Source organism: Festucalex cinctus, chromosome 7, assembly GCF_051991245.1.
Source record: "Festucalex cinctus isolate MCC-2025b chromosome 7, RoL_Fcin_1.0, whole genome shotgun sequence".
NCBI lineage: Eukaryota > Metazoa > Chordata > Actinopteri > Syngnathiformes > Syngnathidae > Festucalex > Festucalex cinctus.
This window is the reverse complement of record NC_135417.1, coordinates 22,065,801-22,079,014: the sequence shown is the minus strand read 5'-3', so window position 1 is coordinate 22,079,014 and position 13,214 is coordinate 22,065,801. Positions and strand designations below refer to the sequence as shown.

The 13,214-nt window shown below is 40.1% G+C and overlaps 1 protein-coding gene across 7 annotated transcripts in view; it reads right to left on the bottom strand.

The window, feature by feature from the left end:
• Positions 1–1,533: 1,533 nt before the first annotated feature.
• plecb (plectin b) overlaps positions 1,534–13,214 on the bottom strand; it is a 115,512-nt gene continuing 103,831 nt past the window's right edge. For 6 of the 7 annotated variants that reach the window (XM_077527654.1, XM_077527653.1, XM_077527648.1 and 3 more), the window contains 2 exons: positions 9,150–12,503; positions 1,534–8,389 (listed from right to left, as the gene is read on the bottom strand). In XM_077527654.1, the coding sequence (XP_077383780.1) occupies positions 2,234–8,389; positions 9,150–12,503 (9,510 nt within the window). In that variant the 3' untranslated portion in view covers positions 1,534–2,233. The remainder of the gene's footprint in view (positions 8,390–9,149; positions 12,504–13,214) is intronic. The other variant, XM_077527655.1, reaches the window with a different exon arrangement.

Below are 13,214 nucleotides of genomic sequence, written 5' to 3'. Positions count from 1 at the left end.
TACACAGTGATGGTCATAATGTATGAAGTTATAATTATATATATATATATATATATATATATATATATATATATATATATATATATATATATATATATATATATATATATATATATATTAATAATTTAATAATTAATTAAAGGTGATAAATGTCAAATAATCATGATAACTTAATTCTATATCATGAACATGCGGGGCCAGCAGTACTGCTTCTGACAGGGCCACAACTTTACTCAAAAAGGCTTGGCAATGTCGGACCCTGTTTAACATGGTACACTTATGAAAACACTGCCCCCTTGCGGCCAATTCACGACTGTGTTTCTTTCTCCCATGTATGGCCAATGCTCAATTTACGCATTATGGACATGTTTTTCGTTCTCTTCAAATGTTATAGTAGATTTTTTTTTTGTACTGACTGCAATGTATGAATAAATGAAACAATACTGAAAATAGGCTCCATCATGAACGCGACACTCTTGAAGAAAAGTGGTTCAGATAATGGATGGATAGATGGAATACTGAAAATAATACAAATATCAAATGTCTTGGATTATAATATAAAATGGCAAATGGACATCTGAAAACATTTATTCACATAATTTTACATGAAGAACATTCATCAGTCAAAAAAAAAAAAATTGCTATTGAATACCCATATTCCCCTTAATATTACTGTAGCAAAGAAAACAAAAAACAAAAACTGAATATGTCATTGATGGTTCAGCAAAAAAACAAAAAACAAAAACAAAACTTGTGTAACAGAAAATGTATGACTAATACGGTCATGTTTTTTTTTGTGTTTTTTTTTAAATGTAAAACAATTTATGAAATGAAATGTGTGTGCGTGTTGGCCGGGTATGTGGTATGGTATAAATTCAAAATTCCTTAAGAAAATTCCAGTACAAGCACCCTGAGGTGTCATGTTGAGTCTGCCTCAGCTCTCTTCAAATGCGAATACAAAAAAATGATGGCAAAGCTACAAAAAACAAACAAACAAAATTTAACTCAAACTAAACAATAATGAAGCTATGATCAAACTTTACATAAAACAATTCATAGAAATCTTAATGAAGCAGAAATGACCAATTTCTCGAAATTTTCTGTACCTGTGCTGCTATGAGATGTTCATCCTGTTTGAAAAATCCATCCAGTTTGTGGGTGTCACAAAATGGGGCCACCTGGGAACCTGTACTTAAAGGAATTCTTAGGGACTGAGGGAGCTGTTAAAAAGAAGAAAAGCACTTGTAGTATAACTGTAAAAATGTATCAAATTGATAGTGTCTTGCTGGCTGTGACAAGTCAAGTCATGTCAAATGAATAATGAATTTGAGGGGGGAAACCGGGTGAGTAAAACAACTTACAATAAAATGAACAGAAGGCAGGTCTGTATCATGCGAGGGATGAAGTCTGACATCATCTTAGGGGTTGCAAGGAATAATGATTATGAAATGTGAGATGTGGAGTGTGTACAATGAAAAAAAAGCATGCAAGCAACCATGTTTAGGGACAAAGCATCACGAAGACTCATGAAAGTATGTTTTGCATTACTTTAATTCTGACATTAAATCTCACTGTTGTATTCTGGTATTGTCTCATTTTAATGTCTGTTTGATACTGCAAATACACAATCCAATTATAGAACCAACAAAACACAAAATCCGTTTATACTCTATACAAACATTTGAACCTGTGTATGTATTAAGATACATATCTAGATTTTGTCAAAACAGCGTAACTATGCATCTTATTTAGTAGGGTCAAAAAACATACAAAATAAACACATTGTATTAAATTTCAAATAAAACAAGGAATACTGGAAAAATATTTCAGTTTGACAAACAGCATTAGTTAAAAAAAAACAACACAATATAAGTTTTTTAATTTTTAGCCAAAAAAAGAGCTATGAACCCATGTTGAAAAAGCAGAAATGTCATGCTGGATATACGGTCCGCTGAGTTATTTATACTATTAAAAAATAAAAGTTATCTTTTAATTTGTAGCAATGCTTTATTTTCATATAGGAATACACTTTAGACACGGTTCCCTAAAAACAAAATGAATAGTCAAGGTAAGGCTTGGTTTGACCACATGGTTGGAAAAATAAATAAATTATAATTTCTTTGTTATTGAAATTGTTTTTGTTTTCTGAAAGAAATGAACTTATATAATGGTACTGTTGATTCCTATGTTGAATATACCAAATAATAAAGCTGCTGGAGGCAGATTTGGCCAATCAAAATTTGCGGCTATAGCCAGTTGAGGAAGATGTGAAGGAAGAGGAAGAATAGTTGACGCTGAAACTAGAGCCTGCATCAATACTGCCTCTCCTGGATCCTGATCGGGAACCTGTCCTTGAACCTGACCGGGAACCATAAGCAGATCCAGAGCCACTGACACTGTAGGGACTATAGAGGCCTTTGCTGGACTGTGAAGAGGCCTCCAGAAGCCTAAGACTAGATCCTTCCTCTACCATGCTTCTGTCCATAGCATCTTTGAAAGAGATTTTGAGTTTGGTTTTTGGGCATGTTAGGTATCTTGAATAGGAACTGACATCCCTTAGTTTCTGGGCGGTGCGGGCATCAATTGTACCCTTCTTGATTGATTCATCCAGTGAGACTCTTCCTTCGACATCAGGCTCAATAAGTCCACCTGTGAGATACTGTACCTCAAGGAACCGCTGGCCAGCTTCATAATACAACCAACCCTTCTTTAGAGCTTGGGAGGCAGACATCCTTTCTTTAGTTCTGGGGTCTTCAAATCCATTGAATGCTTTTTGAGCCAGATTAAGACGATCAACCATGACTTTGTCAACAAGACCGTTTTCTGCAGCATTGGTGACTGAAAACCTCTCCCCACTTGTAGGGTCAATTATTCCCCCAGTGCAGGCTTGGGCCTCCAACAATCTTTGGCCAGTGATATTATCTACCAAGTTTCTGCGGATGGCTTCGGCGATTGATACCTTCTCCAATGTATCTATGTCAAGGATTCCGGCTATAGGGCAAGTTTCCTCTGTTGGATCATTCCATATGACTGCAGGTGGTTTTATGGAAGGTATTGGGCTCATAGGAGAGGAGAAATCAGAACACGTGGTGGAACCAAATGAAGATGAGCGAGATCGGGAGCCTCCCATGTTTCCAGAAAGCATGTCAGCAAATTCTGTAATGGAAAGGTTTCCAGACCGATATGTTTCAAGAGCCTTTTGGTCAATGAAGCCACGTGCAAGAGCATCATCTACGTCATACTGTCTCCCTGACTTCCTGTCAATAATAATGGATTTGACTGTACCATCGGAGGATGTCATTGTGATTTCTTCCCATTCACACTCTTGTTCAGCAAGCTCCAAGTAGGTCTGGTGGTCAATGAGTCCCTTCCTGTAAGCCTCATACACTGTCATTTCTTTGCCTGAATCTGGGTCAATTATGACAACTCTTCGTTTGCGAACTGAGGATTTTGAGGACGTCTTTCTTTCTCGTTTCTTTTCTTTAAGGAGAAGGAGAACCAGGCCAGTGTCGGGATCAGTAATGCATCTCTCCATGAGCTGTAGGTATGTTAGGTTCTCCTCAGTGTTGGGATCGAAGAAGCCTTTGGTGTCATCAGATGGGTCTGTCAATATTTCATTCATTTCTTCATCAAAGAAGTCTCGTTCATAGGCCATCTCAACTGGCAATCGGTGACTTTCCTCAGGGTCAATTATTCCACCTGTGGCTATCTGAGCCTCCAAAAGACGGATACCATGATCTTTTAGGATGAGTCCCTTTCTCATGGCCTGGAAGAGTGATATTGTCTTCCCTGAATATGGATCCCTGTATCCTGTCACTGCACGCTCAGCAGAGAGAAGCTTGTCTTTGAATTCGGGTCCAACAATTCCCATTTTCACTGCTTCATTAACAGTCAGCTTCAGGTTTTTAATTGGATCAATAACATATCCTGTGGCGGCCTGGGCCTCAAGGAGTTCGAAGGCTGTTCCTGGCCTGATCATGTTCTTCTTCATGGCTTGGTAAATTGATAGTCGTTCTTTTGTGCTCTCTATGAATACACCTGCAATGCAGCTTGTGCCCTCAAGGTACTTTGATAACCTACTACTGACCTCCTCCACTGAAACAAGACCTTCATTTAGTTCAGTGACAGTTTTCTGGTCAATAATTTGTGAAAGAAGGAGCTCTTCCATTGTGATTTGTTTTCTAAGACCCTTGAACATCAGTCTCTTGTCTCCCAGAGAGAGAAGCCGCAAACCGCCTTCAAGCTTGCATCTCTTAAGGAGCTGTGCATAAGACACATTCTCATCAGTGACAGGGTCAATGAAACCTTTAACACCATCTGTCAATTTCTCATTGGTATCCTTGTTGATATAACCTCTTTGCATAGCAATGTCTGCGGGTAGGTGGAACTGGAATTCAGGATCAATAATTCCTCCTGTGGCAGATTGTGCCTCTAACATTTTCAGAGCATAATCCTCTTGAACAAGATCTTTTTTCATGGCCTGGAAAAGAGATATGACTTTCCCACTGTATGGGTCTTTGTATCCTGTAACTGCTCTCTCAGCAGAAAGTAGTTTGTCATGGATCTCGGGGCCAACAACACCCTTGCGCACGGCTTCATCAACAGTAAGTGTCTCATTTTTCACTGGATCTACAATGAATCCTGTTGCTGCCTGTGCTTCCAAGAGACTAAGGGCAATTTCTGGATTAATAAACCCCCTATTCATTGCTTGGTATATACTGATCTTTGAGCTCCTGTCAGTTTGAACTCCAGCAACACAGCCAGTGCCATATAAATATTGTTTCACGCTACTCATCTCCATTATGTCACGGATATCTCTTTTCCCCTCTTTAAGAAAGTTGTATGTCTCCAAGTCAATGATACGGGCATTGTACAGCTCCTCAATAGTAACCAGTCTCCTCATTGTCTTGCATGAAAGAGGATGTGCATTTCGGATTATCTCTCTTTGCTCCATGATTTCAATTATAATTATGATCATTCGCTCTTTAGTCATTTTTCCAGAACGGTATTCATCCATAAGCTTCTGCCTCTGCTGTTCTGGAATCAAATTTGAATTCATGATATCCCAGAGGTTTGTGGGTTTATCAGAAACACCCTCAATTGGAATGTCAATTTGGGTATTGGCCAGGTCACTCTGTGTTTGCTCCTCTGTGAAGAGATAAGTCTTCTCCACAACTGTAGGAGACTGAGGCTTTGAGAGTGGGAGGATGCACATGCCTGTGTCTGGATCTCTTTTGCACTTGTCTTTAAGCTGTCTATAGGTTACATTTTCATCAGTTTCTGGATCAGTGAAAACCTTGTTATCATCAGATGGTTGAGAGAGAGTGTTAGCCATATCCTGACTGAAAATGTTTTTATCAAATGCAACATCCGTTGGAACGCGTACACTGTTTACAGGGTCAATTATTCCTCCAGTGACCATTTGTGCCTCTAGGAATGGCATGGCTTGGTCTTTCAAAATTAGATCTTTTTGCATAGCTTCAAAGAGGCCTATTTTGTTGCCTGTGAATGGATCTTTGTACCCCGTGACAGCCTTTTCTGCAGAGAGCAATTTTTCATGTAGCTCCGGCCCTACAACGCCTGCTTTTACTGCTTCATCTACTGTCAAAAACTGTTTTTTCACAGGATCTACAATGAAGCCAGTGGCGGCCTGAGCCTCCAGAAGAGAAAGACCTGTGTTGTGTCTGATGAGGTTTTTCTTCATAGCCTGATAAATGCTTAATTTCTCTTTTTTTGGCTCTAAGAAGATGCCAGAAACACAATCTGAGCCCTGGAGGTATTTCTTCACATTGGGATTCTCAATTACTTTTGTCGGCGTTGTTTTGCCATTTTGAAGAAGGTCAAGTGTTGTTTTGTCAATTATTTTGGAATCATAAAGACAACCTGCTTGAACAGGTGATCTGAGACCTTTGAAGCTTAGTTGTTCTTGTTTCTTTGCTTCCTCCTCATCTATAAGTGTAATTATAATCTTGAGTATCTTTTCAATTGTTATCTTGCCAGATCTAAATTGTCTGAGCAGGTCAAGTCTTTGTGCCTCAGTTACATAGTCAGAGTTGATGAGTTCCCAAATAGTCATTTTCCTGCCCTTGAATGGCCCAGAATCAAGTTCAATCGTTTCCCGAGTCATTGCCTCTTCTGTCTGTGCTTCAGTAAGTGTTGTCTCTTCCTTTGCATTGATGGCTTCATCAGTGAGAAACAGAAGCTGCAGACCAGTTTTCTCATCAGTTAAACATCTCTGGAACAGTTGCACGTATGTGGCCTTTTCTTTTAGGTTGGGGTCATAGAAACATTGTACTTCACGAGTTGGTTGGCTTAGCATCCGTTTCATTTCATGATCGAAATAATTTCGCTTGCAGGCAACATCATGGGGGACGCGGTGGCTCTTGACCGGATCAATGATGCCACCAGTAGTCATTTGGGCATCGAGCAGTCTGATTCCTTGCTCTTTAGGAATGAGATCTTTTTTCATAGCTTGAAACAGTGACACTGTATTTCCGGTATATGGATCTTTGTAACCCGTAACTGCTCTCTCAGCGCTTAGGAGCTTTTCATGCAGTTCAGGACCAACAACACCTGCTTTTACAGCTTCATCAACAGTGTATTTCTGATTTTCAATAGGGTCAACCACATAGCCTGTTCCTGCTTGGGCTTCAAGCATATTTAAGGCAAGTCCAGGTCTCACTATGTCTTTCTTCATTGCCTTATAGAAGGACATTTTCTCCTTTGATGACTCAGTAACTATACCTGCAATGCAATTTGTGCCCTTAAGAGATATGCGGACAGGTTCCATTTCAGATACCTCTTTCACAGTCTTATTACCCTTTTGCAATTTGTTGTACAGGTCTTTATCAATGATTTTGGATTCAAGGAGCTCAGAGGCAGGAACTGGTGCTCTAAGACCACTGAAGTTAATTTCATTCTTCTTCTCTTTCTCTTCTGCCACAGTGATTACAATCCTAATGATTTTCTCTATTGTGATCTTGCCTGTCTTGTACTGACGGAGAAGATCTTTCTTTTGATCTTCAGTGAAGTATTCAGAATTTATTATTTCCCAAATTGTGACACTCTTTCCCTTGAATCTTCCAAATGGAACAGACACAGTAGTTTTACTGAACACATCTTTGGTCTCTTCCTCTGTGTATATACTCGAGCATTGTGCAGCTTTATCAGTGATTGGCAAAAGAAGCAGGCCAGTTTCAGGGTTAGGTGAACATCTTATCATTAATTCTGAATATGTTAGTGGTTCCTGGGTGCTGGGATCAAAGTAGCCCTTTGTATCATCTGAGGGGTTTTCCAGAGTCTTGTTCATTTCTGGATCATATTGTCCCTGTTTATAGGCCACTTCATTGGGTACACGGTGACTATTGACAGGATCAATGATGCCCCCTGTTGCAATCTGAGCCTCAAGAACTCTGATAGCATGGTCATGTTCTATCAGACCCTTCTTCATCGATTCAAAGACAGATATTTTGCCCCCGGTGTATGGATCTTTGTAACCAATAACAGCCCTCTCAGCTAAAAGCATTTTATTATGCAGCTCTGGTCCAATTAAGCCTTCCTTGACAGCCTCATTAACAGAAAGCTTTTTATTGGTAATGGGATCTAGCATGTAACCAGTTGCTGCCTGGGCTTCAAGAAGTATCATGGCTGTGCCTGGAGTAATCTTCTTCTCTTGGGATGCTTGGTAGATTGACATCATTTTATTAGATGGTGTCAAAATACCAGCAATGCTGTTCTTTCCTTTAAGAATGGTTTTGAGGTTTTCTGTCTCACCAAGCTCTTGAACTGTAGTTTTACCATTTTTGAGCTTATCAAAATCTTTCTTTGATAAAAGACCTAACTCGTGAAGTCTAATTGCTGGGACTTTCTCACGTATACCGTCAAAAGCTAAGGGATCTGCTTTCTTCCCCACACTGTCTACCGTGTCACTGGTATTTTGACCATTGAGAACATTGTCAACCATAGTAACTGAAACTTTGGTGGTCTGAACGGTGTCTTTGTTTGCTGTCTCCATCTGCTGAAGTTTCTCCCGCAGTTTCTGGTTCTCTTCTTCCAGGATTCTTTCCTGCTCCAGTCTCTTCATTTCTAGTTCTTGCATTTCTTTTTGCTTGTTTATCATCTCCTTTTCAGCCGCTTTCTGTTTATTAAGAGCTGCATCCATGGTGGCTTGCAATTTCTTCTTTTCTGCCTCCATCTGTCGTCTTTGGCGTTCCTGTTCATCTTTCAGAGCTTGCGCCTTTTTGACTTCCTCTTCAAATTGGCTCTCCAATCTCTTTTTCTCATCTTCAATGAGCTTTTCCTTCTTCAACAACATTTCCTTTTCTGTAAGGAATGTTTGCTGCAGCACTGTCTTCTCATGCTCAATTTGTTTCTGCTGTGCATCGGCCATCTGGCAGGGGGAAAAAAAATAGGAAAACAAGTAAGTACAAGTTTGTGCTAGGCTGCATATACATTCTTCACACCAGTGTGCCACAATACACCACACCAAACACCAAACAGTGCAATCTGCTGATGCATGATACATGTTCTGTATACAATTGAAGTGGATTAATTTCTAGTTTGTTGTAGTAATTGAAACTGGGAAGTTTATCAAACAACGTTTGTTTTTTTGCAACTAAAGAAACCTAAATGTCTATATTTTGTATACTTATACTTGGATACTGCACCATATTTAGCCTGCTATGAATTATTTTTTCTTTTATTAGGATCAAATAAATTGCAATGCTTTCGTACACGTTCCAGCTAAGAACCTTGTTTTGTCTTATTGCATTATCCATAAGCATTAAATATAAACATTATTTACTATTTTTTTTCTCCTGCAGAAGTAATACATTATATTTTCGGTTAGTCAACCTAGAAGATTTTCCTTACGTAGGATTTACTGCTGTGCAATTTTTGTTTTCCCCTAAACAAACGAATTATGAAGTGCTCCCTAGAACTGTTCCATGGCATGAAGCATTCAGGGTGGGATGTGCATGAGCACAGTGCACTGCAAAAGTAAAATTAAAGTGAAACTAAAAATCAAACCTCCATGGTTAGTTTAATCAAACAAAAGGGATAGGAGAAATCGGAAGAAAAAATGGGTTAGTTTTCAGACAGGAGTTAACAATGGCATAAAATGCTTTGTTATGCCATCTTTGACAAAATACCTCTTTTGACATATTTTGAAGTTCTTCAGCTTCTTTTTTCAGTCTAGCCTTCTCGTTCTCAAGCTCTGCGATAGCTTTGCGTAAATCTCCGGCTTCTTTGCTGGTATTTAGCCTCTCAACTTCCAGTTTTTCAACAACAGTCATCCTTTCTTTGGTAGCAATTTCGGTTTGATGAAGACGGGATGCTATTGTATCAGCTTGTTTCTTGAATTTTTTGGCTTCTTCTTCCGCTTTGGCCTGGGCCTCACTAAGCAGAGAAACTTGTAGTTTAAGCTTTTCTGCCTCTGCTACAATCTCCAATTGTCTCTTTCTTTCTGCTTCAAGGGACTTCTGATATTCCTCAGTTTCCTCTTCAAGACGTTGTTGCATAAGTTGTTTGTCCTCAAGCAGCTTTTGTGCTTGTTCTTGAGCCAAGTCCTTCTGTCTCTGGAGCATCTCTGCTTCAGCTCTAAATTTCGATGCTTCCTGAATGGCCTGCATCTTCTCTTTGAGCATTTTTTCCGCAAGTGCTCTTTGCTGATTCAAGTCTTCTTCAGCAATTTGCCTCAAGCGAGCTGCCTCTTGTGCTTCGACACTAAGTCTTGCAGCATCTTCAGCAAGCTTTTTCATGTTTTCAGCTTCGTCTGCAAGGAATTTTTGAGTGTTGTCTTTGTCTTTTTTGATGAGGCGCTGATTTTCCTCCTCAATTTTCATTTTAAGCTTAAGCAGCTCTTCCATCTGAAGTTTTACTTTCAACAGTTCTTCTTCAACCTGGGCTCTTTGTCTGACAGCATCGTCAACTTCGTCCTTTAAGCGCTGCAGCTCTGCATCGAGGAGAGACTTTTGATTATCAGTCTCATTAAGCTGAAGTTTAACCTTTGTGAGCTCTTGTTCTACTAGGAACTTCTGCTTCAATGTTTGCTCTGCCAGTTTTTTGTGCTTTGCCATTTCAGCATCCGCTTGTTGCTTCTGCTTCAATGCAGCAGCTTCAGCTTGGCCAAGTTTAGCAGCTTCTAATTCAGCTTCCTTCCTCAGTCTCTCAGCATCCTCCTGGGCTTTGGCTTGGTTTGCAGCTTCTAATTCAGCAGCCACTTTCTGTCGTTCTGCTTCCTCGGCTTGCTGACGGAGCAGTGCTGCTTCCCTTTCTGCCTTCTCCTTTGCAGCCTCAGCTGCTTTGGCGAGCATTTTGGCTTTCTCATACTCTTCCTTAAGCTTCTTTTGCATGATACTATCCTCTTTCTGTTGAGCAAGAACACTCTGCGCTTGCTGTTCAGCTGCATTGCATTTCAGGGCAGCTTGTTGAGCTGCCACCACCTGTTTTTCGGCTTCTTTATCAGCCTCTTCTTTTTGCTTCCTTGCTTCTTCTGCTTTTTTTTTCAAGCGCTCAAGCTCATCCTGGGCTGCCTTACGCTGTCGCGCTGCCTCTTCCTCTGCAGCAGTGATCATCTTAACTTTATCCTCCGCCTCCCTCCTCTTTCTCTCTTCCTCAAGGGCAAGCTTTCTTAGTTTTTCGGCTTCCTCCTCTGCTCTAAGCCTGCTTTGTTGTGTTTCCTCTGCGATATTTTTCAGCTTATTTAACTCGAGTTCCAGATCTAGTTTTCCAGACGAAGCTTTCTCAAAGTTCAGCTTCAGGATTCTGATCTCTTCTTCAACAACTCGCCTCTGTTTGAGTGTGTCATCCACAATTGCTTTTTGCCTATCCATTTCAGCTTCAGATGATTTTTTCAGTTGGATTATTTTTTCTTCAATTGCTTGCTTGTGTTGATTGGCTTGGTCTTCTAGTGCTTTCCTCTGGTAAGCCTCATCTTCAGCTTGTCTACGAAGTCTCTCATTTTCAGCTTCTTTTTCTTTCAGAGCAATTTCTGCCTCCGTTTTCAAACGGGTGGCATCACTGATGGCTGTTAGCTTCTCTTTGAGAATCCTCTCAGCCTCTGCTCTCTGACGAGCTGCTTCTTCCTCAGCAACTTGCCTTTGATGCTTAGCTTCCTCTGCAATGGCTCTTAGCTTGGCTGCCTCTTCAGCCAGGTCCCTCATTTTGGCGGCCTCTGCCTCAAGAAGCTGTTTACTCTTCTCTGTGTTTGACATGGTCTCTTTTTCTGCCTTTGACTTAAGCTGAAGGAGCACATCCATTTCACTCCTCACTTTGGCTAGTTCATCCTCAAGCTGTTTCCTTTGTTGTTGAGCTGCGACGACCTCATTCTTCAGACGGTAAAGCTCGTCTTCAAGCAGAGTTCGTTGTTGTTCTGCGTTGTCAAAGTCTGCCCTGAGACGTATCAGCTCCTGTTCTGCAGTGAGCTTCTGCTGTGCCGTGCTCTCGGCCATCTTCCTCTGCCTTTCGAGTTCTTTCTCAGCCATGTCTCTCTGCTTTAGGGCTGATTCTTCAGCTTTGGCTCTTTTTTTAGCTTCACGCTCTGCCTCATCCTTTTGTTTCTCAGCTTCTTCTTGTGCAAGATTCTTCTTGTGAGCTTCTTCCTCAGCCTGGAGCCTGAGTCGGAGGGCCTCGTTAGCTTTTTGCCTCCATTTCTCAAGTTCCTTTTCGGCCTCTTCCCTAGCCAGTTCCGCATCTTCGTGTTGTTTCTTAAGGTGTGATGCTTCTTGTTGCAGTTGAAGGACAGCTCCATGCTCCTGTTTGAGAGACTCTTCCAACTTTGAGGTCTTTTCCACAAAGGACAAGTGTTTGCTCTGGAGCTCAACGGCAGCACTCTTCTGTGCCACTTCATGAGCAACCTGGATTTGTCTCTCCTTTTCAATTTCTGCTTGCTTCACCTGCATTTCTGCCTCCTCTGCCTGCATTTTGAGCATTTCAAGGTCATCTAGTGCTCTTTGCTTTTGCCGTGCTGCTTCCTTTTCTGCCTCCGATTTTAATTTGAGTTCCTCCTCTGCCATGCGCTTTTTCTGGGTCTCTTCATGGACTTGTTTGCGTAGCTTTTCTGCTTCTTCTTGGGCAGCCTTCCTCAGTTTCTCAGCTTCATTCGCTCTATCACGAAGTTGCTGTAGCTCTGATTCAGCTGTAGTTTTTTGTTTTACTGTTGTCTCAAGTTGGATTCTTATCAGGCGAATTTCCTCTTCAATCTTTATTCTGCTTTGAAGAGCATCGTCCACTTGCTGAGTTTTGTCTTTGATCTGCTGCTCTGAAAGGTTTTTTAGCTCATGAAGTTCCAGTTGAACATTGTGCTTTTGTTTTTCCGCATCTACAGCAGCAATTTCTCTCTTGCTAACTTCTTCCTGCATTTTGAGTTTCAACTCTTGCGCCTCTTTTTCTGCCTTGGCAATGGCCTTTGCATGTGCTTCTGCTAATTGCTTCTGTTTGTCTAACTCAGCCTGCATCTCTGCCATTTTTTTCTCTTCTTCTGCTTTGAGTTTCTTTGCAGCTTTCTGCATTAGTGGAAGCAAATGGTAAAGAAAATATTATAATTAAGCATGACATGTGGAAGGTAACAATTTACATTCACCAGCTCTAAACAGTGTGGGTTTAAAATTGTAATTACAATGGTAATCACAACATAATCACACTGGAATAAGAGCAATGCAATGTAATGTATTACCAGTGCAATGTTAATGTTAAAGTTAGCACAATAGCACAAGTCAAAGGTCAATGTCAGATGCAAAATAGATTTACATTTAAGTGAGGTTAAATTCACGATGCAATGAAATTAATTCATGACAAGGCAATTCAATGGAAATGGAAGTTAGTTAATGGATGGAATGCACATATTTCACAGTAAGAAAATCACATTGCATGCAATTATAATTGGAATTCTAACTCAGTTATTTGAATTTTGCTTTCTAATAATATTTATTACACACTCCTACATTTATTATTATTATTGAGAAGTGATGTTATACAAATATTTTTCATGTAATTTAAAGTATCTGTCTACTCGACACAATCATATGCAGGTATAGTTTTAGTCAGCATTTATCTATTGGTACACCTGATTTTTAAAAATAGGGTTCTTTAAATCACTATTCACCACAAAATAAAATGAAATAAATCAAAGTCAAAGAGGAAAAGGCTTTAGAAAATTCCACCGTTAGTCAGGACACCAAGTTTAAGTATAAAGTCCCTTCCACTTAAATAGAAGA